At 38.6% G+C, this 14,806-nt stretch overlaps 4 protein-coding genes across 6 annotated transcripts in view; 3 read left to right on the top strand and 1 right to left on the bottom strand.

Annotated features, from left to right (window-relative positions):
• The first annotated feature begins 974 nt into the window (after positions 1 to 974).
• On the top strand, positions 975 to 5,183 carry brix1 (biogenesis of ribosomes BRX1). 2 transcript variants are annotated; one of them, XM_084935421.1, is made up of 10 exons: positions 975 to 1,124; positions 2,310 to 2,421; positions 2,515 to 2,558; positions 2,642 to 2,712; positions 2,803 to 2,852; positions 2,943 to 3,016; positions 4,015 to 4,065; positions 4,258 to 4,359; positions 4,462 to 4,590; positions 4,684 to 5,183. In XM_084935421.1, the coding sequence occupies exons 1-10, from the start codon at positions 975 to 977 to the stop codon at positions 4,927 to 4,929; spliced, it is 1,029 nt and encodes a 342-aa protein (XP_084791547.1). In that variant the 3' UTR covers positions 4,930 to 5,183. The 2 variants fall into 2 exon arrangements, with proteins under 2 accessions (XP_084791547.1, XP_084791546.1); XM_084935420.1 differs by having other exon boundaries at positions 4,462 to 5,183.
• On the bottom strand, positions 3,066 to 9,739 carry rad1 (RAD1 homolog (S. pombe)). Its single transcript, XM_084935422.1, has 7 exons — positions 9,640 to 9,739; positions 9,051 to 9,288; positions 8,829 to 8,937; positions 8,582 to 8,739; positions 8,264 to 8,364; positions 7,216 to 7,314; positions 3,066 to 5,981 (listed from the first exon to the last, which is right to left on the bottom strand). Exons 2-7 carry the CDS (start codon positions 9,243 to 9,245, stop codon positions 5,804 to 5,806), a joined length of 840 nt encoding a protein of 279 aa, XP_084791548.1. The 5' UTR covers positions 9,246 to 9,288; positions 9,640 to 9,739; the 3' UTR covers positions 3,066 to 5,803.
• Positions 9,728 to 11,411, top strand: c21h18orf32 (chromosome 21 C18orf32 homolog). The gene is made up of 3 exons (XM_084935423.1): positions 9,728 to 9,851; positions 10,651 to 10,851; positions 11,073 to 11,411. The coding sequence occupies exons 2-3, from the start codon at positions 10,672 to 10,674 to the stop codon at positions 11,136 to 11,138; spliced, it is 246 nt and encodes an 81-aa protein (XP_084791549.1). The 5' UTR covers positions 9,728 to 9,851; positions 10,651 to 10,671; the 3' UTR covers positions 11,139 to 11,411.
• Positions 11,412 to 12,168: 757 nt separating this feature from the next.
• dym (dymeclin) overlaps positions 12,169 to 14,806 on the top strand; it is a 57,674-nt gene continuing 55,036 nt past the window's right edge. Inside the window, exons 1-2 of one of the 2 annotated variants that reach the window (XM_084935416.1) lie at positions 12,169 to 12,389; positions 13,410 to 13,616. In XM_084935416.1, the coding sequence (XP_084791542.1) occupies positions 13,477 to 13,616 (140 nt within the window). In that variant the 5' untranslated portion in view covers positions 12,169 to 12,389; positions 13,410 to 13,476. The remainder of the gene's footprint in view (positions 12,390 to 13,409; positions 13,617 to 14,806) is intronic. The other variant, XM_084935417.1, reaches the window with a different exon arrangement.

Raw genomic sequence — 14,806 nt, 5'->3', positions numbered from 1 at the left:
ATCTTAATTTAATTTAATTTAATTTAATAACGGGACAGTACTCTGTTTTTGGTAACCATTGCCTTTCATGTAAATATGTAAAAATTGTGTATGTTTCTGTTCTGTGTCTTGTGCACTGTTTGTTTGTATATGTGTCTTTCTTGCTGCTGTTACATCCAAATTTCCCCTTGTGGGACAATTAAAGGATTATTCTGTTCTATTCTAGTCTATTTAAAAACATGACTCTGCATTATTGTACCTACATTATAACCAATCAAGTCCTTTTTGGTCTCTTAAAATATCTTTATAGAACTATAATGCTAATTTGTTGCCATTTCTGATACACTCTTGGCCAGAGCCCCCTCAAAGAAGACATTTTGAATGTCAACAAGACTCTTTAATGGTCATATAAAATTAACCTTACCAAAAACTAATTTCATTTTCTACCTTGTAGCAGGAATGTTGTTTGTGGCTCAAGATGACTTAATAGCGATCACAAGGGAAACATTTGGCACATGCTTCACATGTTATAGGCCAACAAGTCAATTACAGCAATTAAAATACGAGTAATCACTTTTTTGGCGAATACCAGAAAGAACTTTTTGGCAGACGATCACTTAAGGTTCGCAGAATGAGTTACCATGGCGATGTAACCCGGTAACTGATTGACCTTTTTAGTACAGGGAACCCAGGGTTCATCCTGGAGCTACTTAATAAATAGAATGGGTTAGGCAGGCAGGTGGAGGCAGGAATTGGCATCATGCCACTCCTGTCTCTATGGCAGGAAGGAGTTACATAATAAATGAACGAATAAATGATTTTTTTTTTTCCAATGCCAGGGTTGAAAAGGGGGATCTTTCTTTCTTCTAGAGCCTCCATCCAAAAAAGACGTTGGGGGTACCACCTCCAGGACACTAGAGGTCACTCTAACTTTTGTTTTATGTTATATTTTTTTCTTCGGATAAGTTTTAGGAGACTTGCGTGTGCGTGCAAACATGTCGCCGTTCAAGAGAAAACGTGCCGGCCAGGATTCCGTTGATTTCAAGCCGAAAAAAGGAAAACTGGTACCAGATGAAGGCAAAGGCCTAGAGGAAGTGGGGAGAGAGAAGGAACATGAGATCACGGTGCCAGCGCCGATCTCTCAGGTCAGAGTTATAGCGTGTTATTGTCCACTGAACTATTTTAGCTGGTGAGCCAACTTCAGTTTACCGACTACGCGCTACTTTACTTACTTATCTATAACCTATTCAGTGTGTAGCATCAGATAGAGGAATTCGTTATATCGGAACATTCCCAATCTGATATCGACACAGATATAAACCAAACTGCCTTCTTAAACGTACAGTCGGTTTTTAAGGCTAATTAATAGTAAAAAGAAAGAATGTTGTGCTCATAAATATGATAGTGTGTTATTACGTTCCTTCCAACAAATTGATGCGTTTTAATAAACGCATCGTTAATCCATTAAAAATACATAAATGGCTCGTGATGTTTTGTGGAGGCGGCCATGTTCCCCCAGCTTATTTAAATACAGTGGCCGGGAAGGACATTTCCACCTAGTCGCATTTTACATGTGAGGCTAAAGCTCGGCTACATGTGTAAAACACCAAAGGAAGAGAACTCGTAGAACTCGAACTATGAGGCTAATTTAAATTCATGCCTTCGTCTTCAGACTCAAGACTTGAAGGATTATGCTTGTGTTTTATAGTCGTGGAGAAGGGGTCCCCTTCATCAAAGAAACAAAAATGCAAAGGAAAAGAGAAGCCCACCAGCATTTTAAGAAAACGTCATCCTCGTTATCCTCACCTCAAGCCAGGGCTTTTGTACATGGAAACAACATGCTAATTTGTTCCTGATGTTGTTGCTGTTACTCATAGTCACTGGCTAAACAACAACAGCACTTGGTTATAAAGTAGACTCAGTGTCCCAAAAAGGTTTCGCTGTAATAAGCAGTTTGCTTACATCGGAGGGTTTATTCACAAAGCATCAAAACAGCAGCTTTTACCAACAGAAAGGTTCAGCATATCCTCAATAACTCACCTCAGTATGGAGGTCAAAGGTCACTGACCTGTATTGGACTACTTCCACAAAGTTTGATGGTCTCTTCCAGATTAAATAAATGTGGCTCCCTCTTACCCAGCATTGACAGCTGAGGTAAACAATGGACCAACAGCCTTCCGCAGACAGGGAAAAGCTCCCGGGCAGATCCATATCTGTTCTGAACCGTAGTAGAAGAATGCTGTTTCTTTGCTTTTGTTGCATTTTAAGACTGAAATTGCAAACTGGTATTTGTTTTAGTTCGATGTTCTGAGGTAAACTCTCTTTAACAGGGCAAATGGACCAACAAGGAAAGAGTTCTGATTTTCTCCTCCAGAGGGATCAACTTCAGAACCAGACACCTGATGCAGGACCTGAGGACCATGATGCCTCATGCAAAGGCAGGTTAGTGTCATGTAGCACTGACCTACAGCATTGCTTCAAACAAACACCTGTGTTATCTGTCTTACCTTACTAACCCACAAATCTTGTGCCTAGACACAAAAATGGACAGAAAGGATAAGCTGTTTGTCATAAACGAGGTAAGTTTGCTGTTTAACATCTTAGTTTACTCTTACATAACATATATAAAACATCCAGGAGAATAAAGTCATTTGTTTGGCAGGTTTGTGAGATCAAAAACTGCAACAAGTGCCTCTATTTTGAGGCCAAGAAGAAGCAGGACCTCTACATGTGGTGAGAATTTCATTGGTATTACATCTCGTGTACATCAGACTCATAGGAGAGCCAATCTGAACTAAGTTCAATCATGTTCTTGTCCTGTAGGATTTCAAACAGCCCCCATGGCCCTTCTGCAAAGTTCCTAGTCCAGAACAGTAAGTTATTCCACCACTACAGCCCTCAAATGCAGCAATCATTTGTTATACGTTGGGAAAAAAAATTGCATTGCCCCTCCTCTTTGACAGTTCACACACTGGCTGAACTCAAACTGACAGGAAACTGCCTCAAAGGATCCAGGCCGCTGCTCTCGTTTGATCCTGTGAGTAGAACTGGGTCATAAAGCCAGGAGTAATAAATGAGACTTGCTGTTAGTTTATAACCAGTATGTCTTTATTCCGAATTTGTTGCACTATGAGTCTCATCAACACCACATCAGATATTTATGGTTTAGTGTAGTCAAGGAATAGGGATGGGAATTGGTAAGAATTTAGCGATTCCGAGATCAATATCATTTATCGATTCGATTACTTATCGATTGTCATTGGGTCCGTTTTGAAAGTCACCACAGTTGCTAAGAAGCAATATAGAAATTACCTTCATGCAAATTAACTGCATGCTGTGGGTTAAATGTTTGTGCATGTTACACAGAACATATTAGACATATTACACAGAACACTTTTCTTGCAGTAATGCAGTACGTTACTTAATTACTCCCTGGAAAAAATAATTCCTTACAGTACTCGTTACATTACTTTCATGTTACTCTATAACTTAGCTGAAACACACTATTTAACAATATAAACCTGAGGCTACAACCCCACACACCAACACAAGTCCCTAATGAGAACACACATCTCTAAGATCTTTCTCTTGGAGAATACAAAGCAGACCACACAAGTGCCGAAGTTGTGTTAGCAGCATAATGAAGTTTTTTCTGTCCAGTTTTCCACTTTACCATTTATCTCAGTCTTTTGTGCAATAAAAGTAAGTGTCCATATCCACGCTCCAGACTGCGTCGCCATTTTCCTCCTCGGACAGGTGAACCGTGCAGGAACCAATAAGAGCGATCGATAGAAAGGCAGAATAACAATTCCAAGGAATTGGACTTCTGGGAATCTGTTTTCTACATAAACTGGTTCTCAATTCCCATCCCTACAAATAGCGTCACAAAAATCTGCACAATGTCTTCACTCTGATACAAAATTCTCGGTCTGTGATCTGAATAGTGAAATTTTTTTGTGTTTAAGTTGAATTTAAGAAAAAAACGCCTGAGCAAGAGCTAAAGTTTTTATTTTTACTCTTTATTTTCTTCCACAGAAATTCGATAAGGAGCCTCACTATGCTTTACTGAAAGAGCTCTTCATCCAGGTGCGTTTCCAGGACAGCGTGGATGTAAACTGATTGCAGTTTTTGACACTTTCAGTCTAAAGTCCGATTACATATCATGTTTTTACTGTAAAGAACGGAGCAGATGTGATTTTTTTTTTTTAAACATTTTTTTCTTGAAGAGTTGAACAAATTGTATTTTCTGACTGAAGTCATTCGTTTGTTCTGTTGTAGACCTTTTCCACCCCACGCTACCATCCTAAGAGTCAGCCTTTTGTGGACCATGTTTTCACCTTCACCATTGCAGACAACAGGATTTGGTTTCGAAACTACCAGGTACTCTTCCGCCACACTTTTCTAAATTTCATTTGCTATTTTATCCATGGCTTGAGCGGATTCCGAATGAAATATTTCTTATTTTCCTCTGGCTGTGTTCAGATCATTGAGGAAGATGGCTCTCTAGTGGAGATTGGGCCTCGCTTTGTTCTTAACCTCATGAAGATCTTTCAGGGGAGCTTTGGAGGGCCTACGCTCTATGAAAACCCAGACTTCCGTTCTCCTAACATGGTAAAAATCCATTGCACGATAGCTGAAGTTACAATTAATGTTCCTGATATACTAATGTTCTTACATCGAACATCTCTCTGTATGCTCCTGCAGCACCGGAGAGAGATGCGACTGGCAGCGGCAGCCAAAGTGCGAGAGAAGCAGATGGTAAAGGAGATGCAGAAAGGAAAGAAGACGTCTGCGAAGGAGGACCTGGAAAGTGACGTTACAGCGGATGTCTTCCTGACACTGGCTGAGGAAAGGCCCGCTGACATTCAGACGGAAGCGGCTGAGACGAAAGTGGTGAAGAAAAAACAAAAAGCTTTCAAAAGACAAAGGATGCAGATGGCACGCAGGTAACTGGATGGACTGCAATAAGCTGAGTGAATACTGCTGCCATTATTCAGTAAAAATATGGGAATGTCACCACACAGTCAGGACTCAAGTACAGTATTAGAAACAGTCCTTGGGCAAATATGCATCATGTTTTGTTGCCCCAGTTTATGAACTCCTTTCTTCTTCTTTTTCTGATAAACATGTTTTTCTTGATGTAATGTTTATTGAGTTGGAGTAAAAACTCTTTTCTATGTCATAGAAATAAAATACCAACTTGATCTCTGTATCCTGTGATGTATACTCCATAAAAGGCTTTTGGAATAGCGTCAGCATAGACTTGGAGGAAGTGTGTCCACAGCTTAAGAGAAATCACACCTATTCAAAGTAGGTAGAATAGGTGCTGTTTTAGATCACTGTCTAGTTGTTTTAGATCAGTGAGCTGGGTCTAATGTGTCCTGTTTTACAGGCTGTCAGCCATCTGGAAGCATATGTCAAAAGACGAGCTCTGATATGCAAATATAAAGAGAGCTGCATTTAACAAGTAGACTCAAATTCAGGAGTAACATTCACAAATTGTGAGACTTATGACTGAAAACAGCTGAGTCACCATAGTAATCAATAGAGTACTTGAACACACATCGAACATGTCTCTGTATACTCCTGCAGCACATAGAGCTACGATTATGATGTGTGGCGTAATCATAGAGAGCATAAGAACATCAGCAGCAAATCACAAGCACAACATCTGTTTCTCTCAAATCTGGCAAATGATGAATCAGTTCATTTTCTGTGTACTCCACTGTGCCCATTACAAGTCTGGCATTTTCTCCATACCTGCCTCCTCTGGCAAACTGGACTCCGGTGTGTAGTTAAGGTGCTTATTACAAGTCTGGTGTTCTCAGTTCTCTTCCACCTCCTCATCGGGACAGCAGTAATATTCTACGAAGCAGATCTGTCCGTCGTCGTTCCTGACCAGGTACTGCAGAGAGAGGAAGCCCCGGTTGTCTGTCCTGACGGAGACTTTACAGGACAAAGCCAAGGCTTTGGTGGACGGCTTCAGGAGGGACATCTTGTATCTGTTTGCAGACAGAATACAAACAAAACATTACAATACGCTGAAACTATGCAGAGATTTTTAACATGATACGATAGAAAGGCCAAGAAAACACTTAACACGGGATCCAGGAGTGCTGACTCATTAGTGTCAGCATATCCAGTTGCAGTTGTAAATGTCATTATTTGTCTGTGCTTTTTATTCAGTTACAAGTCAAATGTATCCAGTCAACAAGCTCTATTACATAAGTCATGACAAGTCTGCTTTTAAGGAGATGTAAAGGGGACGAAGAGTCACCGGGGAAATGATTAAAATCCTAAACACCTGCATGCAGGTGCTGCAACGTCCTGTGGCCAGACCTCTGGTTAGAAGCCATGCTGGCAATTACAGTTTGCACACAAGTATACAACACAAGGTCAAACCATGGGAGTCTACTTGAGTGAAGTATTTCCAATTCCAGGAATTTCTAGAGCGCCTACAAGGTGAGTGTATACCTATCCGAGTTCATACTTGGGTTAAGGACACTGGCACTCATTATTAGTGTGTGTGCACACAAGTGAGTGTCAATATTTTCAAAGCTTAGTTTGTTAATAATAAAAAATATTATCACTGCCCTTTGGTTATTATTAGTTTCCCAAAACATAAGCCACAAAATGCTCAGAATTACAATCAAATAAAACAAACTAGATTTAAAGAAAATAAAATACTAAACAGTTTAATACAAATATATTCCAGCATTTCTTATGTTTCATTAAAAATGACTTCTACCATTGCTGGAGGTCATCATTTACAGTCTAGTTTGTTGGCATTACCCGACTGATGCTGGAGAATCTGATCAACTTTGTTGTCCAAGGGTATATTTGACACAGTGACTGAACAGATATACTAATTTTATGACTCTCAAAGGAAAGATGTGTATATTTGGTTATAACTTTTTAATATTTGGACTTAGAAAAAAATATTCATGTCAACATCTTCAACTTTTTCACATTATGATCAGAGGTATCTGCCTGGCAACCATGCGTGAACAGGCATGTAAAAGGGTCAAGACTGAAAATAAGAGTAAAGTCAGTCACAGACAGTCGTGACTGACTTTACAGCGAGATAAAGATCACACATTTTCTGCTATGTCATTCACTACTGTGTATGACATTTGGTTTTAGTCGCTGTGTTGGTGCTTCCTGTCCTCCCAGTCCACCTATGGGTAGTTTGTGTTCTTTACAGTCTAAATAATCTGCACGTGTTCGTGTGCTGACCTGTTCGTTTGTGTCTCGGTGCACTTAAACAGCTCCATCATGTCCGAGTCTTTGGAGTAATCATAATGAGCATTTCCAGCATTCCCAAATGTTGACAACCTTAGAAAATCAACAAATCAAATAATAATAATATAAATGAAAGGTAAAAAGAGCAGCACTTTCAAAAATAATGCAGAGGGGACAAAGTTAGACTGCAAACTACCTCAGCACACCGATAATGAATGACAGGAAAAAGATCTATTTTGTTACAACAAATCCTTGAAGAAAGTCACTGTGCCTACCTTTAGCTTAGCTATACATTATATTTAGTGTTAGCTTCAATCAGATCAATACAATCCAGCATAAAACATGCCTCAACTTTACCGTTAAGAAGACTTAGTTTCCCAGAAGTGGATTATGTCTAATCCCAAATACTTTTCCCAGTGGATATCGTCAGTGATTTTTCTTTTAAGAGCTTTACACACCAGACTCATAAAAAGAATTAATTTGAAGATTTTGTGCGTTGAAAATGTTTTTCGGACTCCGATATTTTTCAATTTTCAGAACAAGAATAAAGAGATCTGCCAATCAGACCACTGCATTTGGTAACAAAAGTGTACTTGTAGCTTAAAACACACACCGGTACTGAAAACCGGTGATGCAGCAAAAGTAAATAACACAATTTCAATACAGAAACACAATCAGTTCTACAAAATGACTTCTCTGCCCCCTCAGATGTGATCCTAACTCTGCCCACAAGAATTCAAACTACCCTAATGACATCTGGAAAGATGTACATACATAAGCGGTCGTGATTCAGCTTCAACTTCTGAATGAAACTGCAAAATTCTCCCTGTTGCTCTGAACCTAGAGTCTCTGTTTCTACCATTTCAGTGTTTACATATGTTGTGTATTAAATAATGAATTTCATCTGTTTTTTCCCCCCCAATGCTCTTGGTGTGTAAAGGCCTTTACAGTCATTTTAAACACAGTGATTTTTTTTTAACGTCAGCAACGTAATCATAAACCAGCACGACACTGTAGAAAAAGTACAGTAAGGACAGCACACCTGAAGTATGGTTGGCTGGGGGACATGGTAATCTGTAGCACTTCACTAGTCATGTCCAGTTCAGAGAAGGCTTCCTTCAAACTCTCTGACTGCAAGATCACCTACAAAAGAGCCAGGGATACATCAGTTGTTACTGAGTTGTGTTTCCTGTTTTTCTAACACCTGCAAATAGTGTTATGCCCATTGGATTTGTAAAGTAAGGAAACCAGAGAAACTAATTTCTGAACTGATTCATTTGCATTGGTTTATTGTTTCCCATCTGATTTTTCTTTGTATATTTAATATTCCAGTTTTAATAACAGAAAAAGTGAAATTAACCTTGTTCGTGACATTAGTGCTGCAGAACTCAAAGTCAATTGGCTCTTCTGGTTCTTGCGTGTTAATCTTGCACACGGTCACTACACCACCTTCCTCCAGGAACAACGTCAGAGGGTACCCATACCCCCTGTAGCACATCCGCAAGACTGTTGATACACCTGCAACATCACAAAAAACAGATAAAAAGCATGTTGAGTCCCATCTCAGGTGGTTTTTTTTTTAATTAGTTTATTTTTATGAATTTTACCTGGTGTTGTGGTTCCACCAAATATATTGAGGCAATCGAGGAGAACAGTGAGGTTGATCTGAAAAGCCACCAGATCTTCTCTTATGGTGAACTCTTGGAAGATCTCAGCCTGGGAGACATGAGTACAACTTCACTAAGGTATCAGTATTATAGGATTAAACACAAAGTAAACATACCTGCTCATTTAAGTATGTTCACTGACAAAATACAAGAGAAACACACCTGGATGAAGGCATTGGCCTGCAGACATTTCGAGTCCTCCACTGTGACCTTAAGGCCATTGGTTGTAGCTGTGAAGATGGCGTGATCTTTGAAGGTGATTGCTTTCAGGATGTTGGAGAGATTGCGAGCATTGTCCAAATTCGCCACTAAAACGTACTGTTCGTCATCACCTTGCGACTGAGTGGAGAGAGGCATTTTAGCGCTGAAAAAAGGCGCACAGATACCCGCTGTGAGGTCCCTGTAAAGGTAAACACATCAAATTAGCCGCTCCAATCATACATCACACGCGCATGAAGGTAAAACTTTGTTGAATGGCGTATCATTTATATTCTAAATCGGACATAATGTAAATGCGCCAAAGTGATTTGTGTCGATTCTACAACACACACACACACACACACCGAACTGTCACTTTGCTTTTACTGAAGTACTAAGCTTGTAAGCTTTTTTTTTTTTTTTTTTACTGTGGCTCGCTTGGAGTTTAAAACGACAACACAAATTAACGGTAATATAATTTACATTTGTACTATCTAGATTCTCCTATACATTAATGTATTTAAAATATTCCCCCCAGAAAAACTGTAACTACCTTCGTGTCTCTTATAAAGCTGTTATGCAGCAGTTCTTGTGATTGTTTTTGAAGAAAGGCGCCCGGTGATGAACAACTTCCGCCTGTCGCTCTTCTTCTACGGAAGTTGGAGTTAAAGTACGTCTTACGTCAGCAACATTCCAGATATTTCGCCATAAAACATACTCTGCCCATCGGTAGTGCGTGACAACATCATTTTGTGATTGGGAGAGGTGAGAGTCTTTATTCTGTCTTCCTCGTGTAACAGTTCAAATCTTTTTATTTTCCTGTCTGAACTTTGGTGACAGTTTTTCATAATCGTTATAGCTACCGGGTGTGATATGACGCTAGCTTTAGCTCACTGTTTGATTTGAGCTTAGAGAGCATGAAACCAATAGTGTGTTAACTGTGTCAAGTTAAAAAAATGATCGAAAAACAATTTACAGCACACAACAACAGAAATCATGAACAGAGTAATTTGTGTAGTCGTGTGAACGAAAGCTTCCTTCCACCGTTAACTAAGGTAGCTCAGGTTAGCTTTGTAAACGTCAGTATGGCTGACAGGTCGCTCGGTGTGGAGGACCCAAGCTGCCAGAATAAATAAAACAAACAAAATAATAAACGTCTCAGTACAGTCATTTTTAACGTATATACACCAGAAGAGTTTAAAATAAACGTAGGCAGTAATTGTTGTAAATATGCCATACATTTCTTTTTTTAAATTTGTGTAACCTATTTATAAAGAAAGATTCTGTTACTTTTCAAATTATGTACACATTTCTGTCATTTCAACCAATATATTTTTTGCTTTATTTTCGTGTTTTAAAGTGCATGTTGGATTGTTTGATTTGGGGGTTTTTTTTGTCGTTTTTGTTTGTTTGTTTTTGTTTTTTAACTATTGTATAAATGTTAATAAATTCATGAAATGTTAATAAATCATTCTACAGGAACCTTGTAGCAATATCTCAACAACCAACCATAAACTTACTATGTATTTTTTTTACAACTCACAATTTTTTTTCTCTGTTGTAGGCTTTTCCATTTGTACCAGCTATGGTGTGCATTCCCTGTATTGTGATTCCTGTCCTCTTGTGGGTCTACAAGAGGTTCCTGGAGCCTTATCTCTATCCTTTTATTTCACCCATTATTAATATATTCTGGAGCAAAAAGGCAGTGCAGGAGACCAGTGCTAATGACCAAAAAGTTAGTGAAAAGAGTAATGGGACTTGCAAGGTAAGTAAATGGATAATTTTTGTGATGTTTTCATTAAGAAACTTAAAAATAATTATGGAAATATTTCCCAGCTCTGGTATATAGAGCGAATATATCTAAAAATGATAGTAAAACTAATAGGAGCCACTCAAAGGGTCTCTGTGTTGTGTCATTTTTAATGTAGAAGTTTCATAGTTATTTGATTGCAAGTTTTAAAAAAAAATTTCACTCATGTTTTTCAGCCTGAAAGCAACGGCGAGGCCACTGCTAATGGATCTACTATAGCAACGGATAAGAAGACAGACTGACACCTCAAAATATATTCAATGCTTCAGAAACAATGTAAATATTTCATTCTTCTAGAGAAACTATAAATTAACTTATAAATCACCTTAGAATTAATTGGATTTTATAACCTTCCAATTGTTATTTGAAGCTTGTTTTTATTTTTGTCATCCATCTTGTTGATATATTTTCTGTTAATCATTAATTGATACAGCTGTTTATTGTATTGAATGACATAGATTTTGTAAGTTAAACTTTAAGCATAAATAATGAATAAAATAAACAAGACCTCTTAAGTGCTTCTGCTGCTTTTTCTTCATTTTGAATAATGTGTTCTCTTCATATTTGAGTTGTTAAGAAAGCTGTTTTGTTCATATAACTTTGAAATAATTAAAATAAATATGAAAGAATGTTAGCAACTTGACACGAAAGTAGGTATAAACTAAAAATTTAGACCTGACATTTATGTGTACTGCCGGTAACAGTGTTGCATGTACAGTGGAAGAATTACTCCAGACATAGAAGCAGCTGGGAAACGTTTGTCTTTGTCACACATTGCTCAAAAAGGAAAAATATAGTTAATAACATTTAATATATTTATAGTATTGGAATATACCCTACACTGATCAGCCACATTTAAGCCAGTGAAGTGAATGCTATTACTGACTTGTTACTGTGTCTGCATATGTTCTGTTGTGTAACTTGGCTTCCCCTTATTCAAACACGTTCACCATGATACTGACCGGGCTGTCAATTTTCCAAGATGCCTCAGGACACCCCATAATTCGAAATATATATGCTTAAAATCACCTAGCAATAGCCTAAAATAAACATATAAACAACATGTACTGCCCCTATTTATTTATTTTTTATCTTATTTTATTAATATATATTTTGCTGTTCGTTTGCGAACAGCCGAAACAATGCGATAGCATGGGCATGCACTAGTTATTAAAAAAATGTAAAATAGAGAAGTTATAAAAATAGAGGGCAGCAGTTCTGATAGCTTCCAACCAGACGAACACACGAAGAAGATGTAGTAAACGCCCATATGTCGTCATTACGCACAGGGTGGCTACGTGGAAAACATGGAGGAAAGGAGTATGTAGAGTAAACTTAACTGTCTGAATTACAAAACAATTTCAGACCCTTTCCTTTGTCATTCGCACTTAGTAAATCAACTGGACTAAACTTTAGGTCACTTTAAAAAACAGTAGTCGCCCCTGAACGGTCCTGGGAATCAGCAGAGCCGCTGAGAGAAGCGTTTATGACAGGTAAGCTGAGCGGTCAGCTGGCTGCTCTCTGTATATACGTTATTAACCTCTGGCTAAACCAAAGCACTCCTCAATGAGAAATTTATTAGCGCCTGTTTCATTCTTATGTGGGACTTTGAGTTTATATTGTTTACTGTGAAAACTGCTAAGCGGCAGGCTATTTCCTGCGCTTGAAATCAGTATGGTCAAGCTAACGTCGTGCAAGTAGATTTAAAAAAAAAAAAAAAATTAAACAGTGTCATTTAAAGTAAATGTTGAAATAATATAATGAATATGAACACGGAATTGTAGCTCTTGCTGGAGAAAGATAAATTGTCCTTTATGGTTTAGCACTGCAAATATTGTAAATACTGTACTCCACTTCACTTATGCTGACTACACCTGTGTGTCTAAGGTGTGTCGTTAGAAAAAAACAAAAGTCATGTCCTGGTTCAGTGTGTGTCGTCCTGCTGTGATGCTGTGAACTTTGGCTTTCAAGGATGTGTTTGTGTTTGAGTTGGTGAGATCTGTTTTACAGTTTTTGTAATGCACGAACATGAAGAACCAGGAGTGTATATAGACTGGCTCTTACTCGTATATAGTACTCTTGTGCTTAAGCTCTGAGAGCACTTTATACAGCCCGTGTCATCACAACTTTACACACAGACACACTCACACATATTCATACAAGCACATTTTATATGTCTAAGTGCTTTTAATCAAACATTTACACTTCAGTGAATGCAACTCTGGGTTCAGTGTCTTCCCCATGCAGCCTGCAGTAGCCAGGGATCGAACCTATCCAATTGAACCAGAGTCATCCCTGGCACCCCTGGTGCCCTTGTTTCTTAAAGCCCAAAGCGACAAGGATGGCCTCTGTCTATTTCTATTTAGATCTGAGTGTAGGAGATGTATAAATGTAAGCAGAAGCTCATTCATTCTCACATTAACCTTAATGAACTTGCTAATTCTGTAGTTAATTTGACGCCCAGTTGTTTATTGTTTGTGCCTCCAAAGATTAAAGCATTTTCTTTGTCCCAGGTTTTGGCATATGCCTGGTGAAAAAGCAGTGAAGAGCAGCGAGTCTGGCTGAGCACAGCCAGCAAAGATGGGAGCCAACACCAGTCAGGTCAGTGACCTGTCCGATAATCCCAGCCTCAAGGCCCTGGTGGGCACAGAGTCCATATCGGAGAATGACCCTTTCTGGAACCAGCTCATCTCCTTCACCTTCATCAGTCCCACCAGCAGGTAAAAAGGAACACTGTGTTAAGGCACACACACCTGAAATTCAATACACCTGTCAGCCATCACATTAAAACCGCAAACAGTCATTGCAGTGTTCTACTTTGTCTCCAGGGATTTATGTTACTTTAAAAAGACCACTCACATTAACATTGTTGCAAACCAATCACACCCATCCATGGCAACTACAATCCCCGATGACATCCTACCCTACTAGCACATTAGTCCCGTCAGACATATCTAGGATGTTCCATAGCAAGCCCAATAAACAATTGCCCCACCTCGCAACACAATGGGGTGTCCACATAACTTTTACTTGGCATCACTCTGCTAATTTCAATTACTTAATTAGTAATTTATTAGCTAAGTCAAATAATTGAGGCTATGACATCTAAACACCACTTTACTGTACTGTTAAGATAAATAACTTTTATACACAATGTGACGCTTTAAATCACTCAGATGAAACCTTCACATATCAAAACCAACAAAACAAGCAGTAAGTCAGGAAGGCAAACAGAGTGGAGGAAAAATTCATATTGACATAAGTGAATTTTCCTGGGTGCACTGATGTTTTTAATAATGGTTTGTTCCCTCCACCACAAGGGAACAAAGCCTTCTAGTTAGAAAGTCCTTTTAAGATTTACACCCGGGATTTAAGATTAAACTGTAAACCAGAGGTTTGCAGAGATCACCTGAGCAACGATCTAACAGGGCTGCTGATCTGCTTGGCTGTGATCAGACCAGTTAACCGTTAACGTTTAGTTCCTTTGTAAACAGCAGTGAGAAGGAAAGGCACCTTGTTCTCGCTTTCAGGTGGACCATGACTGGTTGACTGATGTTACATATTAATCTACTAATGTTGTGATGTTTTCCATTCATAAAATAAATATAGCTACAGTATCTACCAAGTAACAGAAACAGAAGACACATGTAACATTTTGCATTCATACTTAGTGTTTGTCTAAACTAAGACTGAGAAATAGTGTTGTCTGTATTAAGGCAAAAAGTTGAGCCCTGTCCAAGTATACAGCAGTTTGCTGCTGTCAGTGGGGGTCGGTCATGAGTAATCATCACTTCAAGTCGTCCGTTTGAACATTGAAATTTCTGGTGTTAGTTTCTTCCTGCGTGTATTTGCCCTTACACTCTAATTGCTGCTCAATAAGATAAACACAAATAGTGAAAATATCAGGTTG

This window comes from Perissodus microlepis, chromosome 7 (assembly GCF_051167445.1).
Source record: "Perissodus microlepis isolate ML-2025 ecotype Zambia chromosome 7, ASM5116744v1, whole genome shotgun sequence".
In the NCBI taxonomy this organism is placed as follows: domain Eukaryota; kingdom Metazoa; phylum Chordata; class Actinopteri; order Cichliformes; family Cichlidae; genus Perissodus; species Perissodus microlepis.
Note: the sequence above shows the minus strand (reverse complement) of the source record. Positions and strands in the feature narration are given on the sequence as shown.

Excerpts from the sequence above, each read along its gene's own strand:
- rad1 (XM_084935422.1), bottom strand. The coding sequence starts at position 9,245 with ATGCCTCTCTCCACTCAGTCGCAAGGTGATGACGAACAGTACGTTTTA. Across the intron at positions 8,938-9,050 it reads AGGCCAATGCCTTCATCCAG|GCTGAGATCTTCCAAGAGTT; the intron begins GTGTGTTTCTCT and ends CATGTCTCCCAG. Across the intron at positions 8,740-8,828 it reads TGGTGGAACCACAACACCAG|GTGTATCAACAGTCTTGCGG; the intron begins GTAAAATTCATA and ends GTGATGTTGCAG.
- brix1 (XM_084935420.1), top strand. The coding sequence starts at position 975 with ATGTCGCCGTTCAAGAGAAAACGTGCCGGCCAGGATTCCGTTGATTTC. Across the intron at positions 2,559-2,641 it reads AGCTGTTTGTCATAAACGAG|GTTTGTGAGATCAAAAACTG; the intron begins GTAAGTTTGCTG and ends TTTGTTTGGCAG. Across the intron at positions 4,066-4,257 it reads TGAAAGAGCTCTTCATCCAG|ACCTTTTCCACCCCACGCTA; the intron begins GTGCGTTTCCAG and ends GTTCTGTTGTAG.
- c21h18orf32 (XM_084935423.1), top strand. The coding sequence starts at position 10,672 with ATGGTGTGCATTCCCTGTATTGTGATTCCTGTCCTCTTGTGGGTCTAC. Across the intron at positions 10,852-11,072 it reads AGAGTAATGGGACTTGCAAG|CCTGAAAGCAACGGCGAGGC; the intron begins GTAAGTAAATGG and ends CATGTTTTTCAG.